The sequence below is a fragment of the Cynoglossus semilaevis genome, chromosome 9, assembly GCF_000523025.1.
Source record: "Cynoglossus semilaevis isolate Cse_v1.0 chromosome 9, Cse_v1.0, whole genome shotgun sequence".
Classification (NCBI taxonomy): Eukaryota; Metazoa; Chordata; class Actinopteri; order Pleuronectiformes; family Cynoglossidae; genus Cynoglossus; species Cynoglossus semilaevis.
Window position 1 is genome coordinate 8162702 of NC_024315.1, and position 4451 is coordinate 8167152.

The following is a 4451-nucleotide window of genomic DNA, read 5'->3' on the forward strand; positions in this document are numbered from 1 at the left end:
AACGAACATCGTCATTCAGGGACAGTCACTCCAAGCTTCAGGTCTTGTTCTTTTCTGCGTGTGATTTCACAATCACTTCCTGGCACAGCACGTGGATTTATGTGAGACTTTGTTGTGTTTGGGTCTAATTTGTTAGCAGCGCTTGCTGTAGATGTGTATGGAGACCCACATACACTTGTGCTGACAGTTTTAGACTGAAAGTGTGTGTGAGAATGTATTTTAGGCCAGGCTGGATATTTTCATATATTCTTACTTCAGTTTTTTTTAGCGGTTCTGTTCCTGGGGTAGACTCTGATGTATGTTAGCTCTGCTTATTACTTATGCTATGTGACCGGTGTTTAGAGTGAGGAAAAAAACAGAGAAAAACTAGTTATTACAGACATTAGAATTTACATGACAGAAAGTTATTTTTTGTTATGCATAATTTCACTTTGGAGTGTAGAAAGAAAGATACGATTTTCTAAGATAACATTCTTACACCAGTGTCACTCTCATATAACAGAAAAATCTTGCTTGTCATCCCATTTTGACATCACAAATTTCTGGTCACCTTGAGACATTTTAACAGCTGTCACTTGTGCAGTCACGTGATCGCAATGTCAATCAAGCATTTTTTTTGCTGCATTTTATTTGAACTTTGAGATGCTGCGATTGTGTGTGATGTTTAAATTATAATGTTAAAAAAATATTTTAAAAATATTTTTATCAGTAAGTAGACATTTCAGGCTAACCCACGTATGGCTGCGACCCGACGGTTGAAAAACGCTGCATCAGCAGCTCTTGTCCTGTAGACTGTAAAACTAAGGAAACATGTGCTGGGATTCTGTGGTTGGAAATGTTGCACAGCGAGTGTGTGTGTGTCTGTATACTTGTGTGTGTGTGTGCACATTTGAGAGTCTGTAAAGTGTGTGTGTCATGTCCACTCTACACTGCCCTCTGCAGGTCAACAACAAGGCCAACGCAGTGACCAGTCCTAAAGACACTGGCCCTGCCCCTGCACTGGTACACACACACACACACACACGACCTCACCTACAGTCGCACCTCCATCGGTAAAACCCCCACAACTCCCAACCTCATGCCACACTGTGGAGGAGGTACAGGTTCAGCCTTTCACACGGGGGTCACAGCAGTTTCTGTTTGTCTCAACCTACGTGTTAAATATTAAACAGGAACAAAGATCAGAAAAAACCCACCAACAGGGGAAAAAAATCACTTGGTGAAATGTTTAACTGACTCCACTTGGGGCTTTCCCTGAATGAAAGAGCACAAATAAGGCTGAGGTGAATGCACAGCATGTTGGACCATGTCACATCTGATATGAGGGATGAGAAATATGTTTAGGTTGAGTTTGTTGATTTTTGCTGAAAACCTTATGTTTAAAATGGTCAGATTTGGTTACAGTAGTATCCTTTGTCTAAACATGCAATAGAAAATAAATAGATAAATAAAAAGAGCGTGAAGAAAATAAATTGTTTTTAGGGATGTGTTAAATATTAGCTGGTTTTTGCAGCACACAGAAAGAAATGGGACAGAGGCAAATTCAGGTCACATCTCCTTGGTTTGTAAATTTGACATTTCAGTCAAATGTCAACTCAGGATACTTGCAGCATTTGTGTTATTTAGATTCTGCTTTTTTTTCTTTTCTATTTTTTTTTTTTTTGCTGCACTGAACCATTTCCTTCATTTCTTTCGTCTCAAGTGAACTTTGGTCAGGAGAAGTCAAGAGTGAAATGAAACCAGATGTAAAATCCATCTTTGTATGACATTATCTTAGTTTATTTTTTGGATGCAGCAACATCCTTAGTCTGACTCTAGATCTCTGTCCGACACATTTTACAGTTCAATCTCATATAGTCAGCGAGAGAGATTCTAGTTTTTTAAGCGTACAGACTTTTCTTGATATTAGGTTGGTAGATCTGTAGTCATGGGCCGACCTTTACCTCACCCCCACCGACCCTTCAGTAACTCTTCCTGTCTACCTGTGTCTGTGCAGACCTACACGATGCATGAAAACTCTGCCATTAAACGAGATTTTGTTGTTTTGCAAAATAATTCAAGCATGTGTTTGTCAGTTTGACTATCAGACCAGTTTCTCTTTGCATGGCATGTCTGGTCTGTAGACTGTGTTGTGTGTGTGACCGTCACTGGTTGGCTTGCTCCTGGTGTCTGTTGCTGACTGGGTGTCGACGTCAGGTCACATGATCGCTGCACTGCATGATGTCAAAAACATTCTGTGCTCTCATTCGCTGTCTGGATGATTACGCATGAACACAGGCACATGGCATGGTCCTCTCACTTTGTCTTACACACACACACACACACACACACACACACACAGATGCAGAGTGATTCCTGTAAATCACAAATATCTGATTACCAAAGCAATTTCTTGAAAAGCAAAAGGAAATGGGAAAGGGGTTTTTACATAAATGAAAATGATAATGAAAAAAAATTGGGTGATATGATTCAAATGAGATGAAGTTACTAAGTGAATGTTTTGATATTTTTTTCACTAAGAACACCAAGGTTTTCTTCTCAGATCATTTATTTGAGGAGTGTTAACCCACCGAAGGACATGGAATCCTCTCATTGTGAGGTTTTATTCAGAGGATTTGGGTTTTAACAGTTTTTCTGAAAATAGAAAGGGACTTTTTTTTACTTTCAATTCAGAAAGAATTATATAACTGGAAAATACCCATTTTTAAATAGCAGAAAACAATCATTTGACCTATTTTTTTATTAGTTTGAAGCACATCTTTAGAAATATGTCCTCTGGCATTGACCCCAGACCCAAGGTCAGTCAATACAGTATATTTATTGAATTAAAGTCAGAATGGACTGGAGCAATCAAATATGATTTAAGATGGGGTTTTTTTTCAAAAGAAAAACAAAAGAAAATATTTGATTGTATTTTGTATATTCAGTATGTGGTTCCTCATACTGGGACCTTTTGGGTGTAAGGCAGATATTTAAAGCAGGCATGATAAATGCTTCTCTGTGGAACCTCCATTAAATGGATAGATAGATAGACGGCTAATAATACGAAAATTACTGAGTTAACTAACACCAATATTAAAATTCACATTCGCAACTCACTACCAAACCCATAAATAAATCCCATAAATACACACACTAGACCATCTGACTTTTAGAACTGTTTCCCACGTGTTCTTTCTTGCCTGTTTTCTCCAGGAACCACAGACAACTGTGATTCACAACCCGGTTGATGGGAACAAGGTATTACATCACAGCCGCTCCTGTCATTTCAGTTACCAACACTGTGCTGGTTTGATGCAGCACCAATCTGCTCCTCAGCTTCTGTACCCTTTACCAGAAACTAGTGCTAATATTTGTGCATGTGTCTTCATTCTTCAGGAGTCTGTGGAGAGCGCTAACACCACCATAGAGGACGAGGATGTCAAAGGTAAGGATCATGTGATGAGTTCTCCTCCAACACTTCTCGTCAGGCTGATGGATTTCTACCAATTGTGTGACGTTGTGGCAGCTGCCGTCTCTTCTTGCACCACACACTCCTCCCTGCTCTTCTTTACTCTGTCCTCCCCACTTTATCAACTTCCTTCTACTTTATATCAACAGAATATGAAGAAATGTGTGTGGGGTATCTAGTTTTTCATTTTGCTTATGTTGCTGATTTTGTTATTACTAAATATGCATTTTTCTGTTTCCCCTCCCCTCCCTTTTTTTTATGTGTCAATGAATTTCCCACAATAATGAATGTCCGACCATGGGCGCTTGACCTTAAAACAAACCCTGTCTTCACCAACCCCACACTCGCAACACATAAACACACACAAACATGTCCGACAGCTCTTCGTCTGGGCGGATTAGTGAGTGGTCTCTTGAGCTCCAAGAGCCGTTCCTCACAGATGTCTGACTCCAGACAGACGCCCACCTCCTCAGTTCAGAGTAAGTCTTCCATGTTGATGGAGGTGACACTTTCTCCTACAGTATGTCATAATTGGATAACACTTCATGAACATGTAGAGAGTGTAGTTTTCCAGTCGACGTTTCATGTACTTGCTGTGTTTCATGGACGACTACCTGTGCCAGTCCAATACTTTCTTAGGCTGTTAATATCATGTGTACTCTGTAAGGATGTACTTTGGACATCTAACCGTCCAACAAATATTCTGATTCCACAATTATTGTCATAATTACTAATAAAAAAATAATATCTGCCACAAATATACAGTTTCCTGAAATCACCTATATCAAACTCAAGGCCCATGGGCCATACCCTGCCCGCCACCTCATTTTATGTGGCCCACCAGAGCTTAACACACATTTGGTGGTTTTGAATAAAACTCTCTTGTATTAGTCCATACTAATGTTCAATGCAGTGGTCAAATTCTGCATGTATATAATATATGTGTGGCATTTTTAAAATTTGTTTTATTGAGGAAAAAGTTGTCACCGTCTGTTCAAAT

The 4451-nt window shown here is 39.4% G+C and overlaps 1 protein-coding gene across 17 annotated transcripts in view; it reads left to right on the forward strand.

Moving 5' to 3' along the window:
- Nucleotides 1–4451, forward strand: part of camk2d2 (calcium/calmodulin-dependent protein kinase (CaM kinase) II delta 2) — a 27398-nt gene that overhangs the window by 17835 nt on the left and 5112 nt on the right. For 6 of the 17 annotated variants that reach the window (XM_008316980.3, XM_008316981.3, XM_008316979.3 and 3 more), the window contains 4 exons: nt 943–1002; nt 3196–3240; nt 3379–3427; nt 3832–3930. In XM_008316980.3, the coding sequence (XP_008315202.1) occupies nt 943–1002; nt 3196–3240; nt 3379–3427; nt 3832–3930 (253 nt within the window). The remainder of the gene's footprint in view (nt 1–942; nt 1003–3195; nt 3241–3378; nt 3428–3831; nt 3931–4451) is intronic. The other 11 variants (XM_008316986.3, XM_017035434.2, XM_008316984.3 and 8 more) reach the window with 3 other exon arrangements.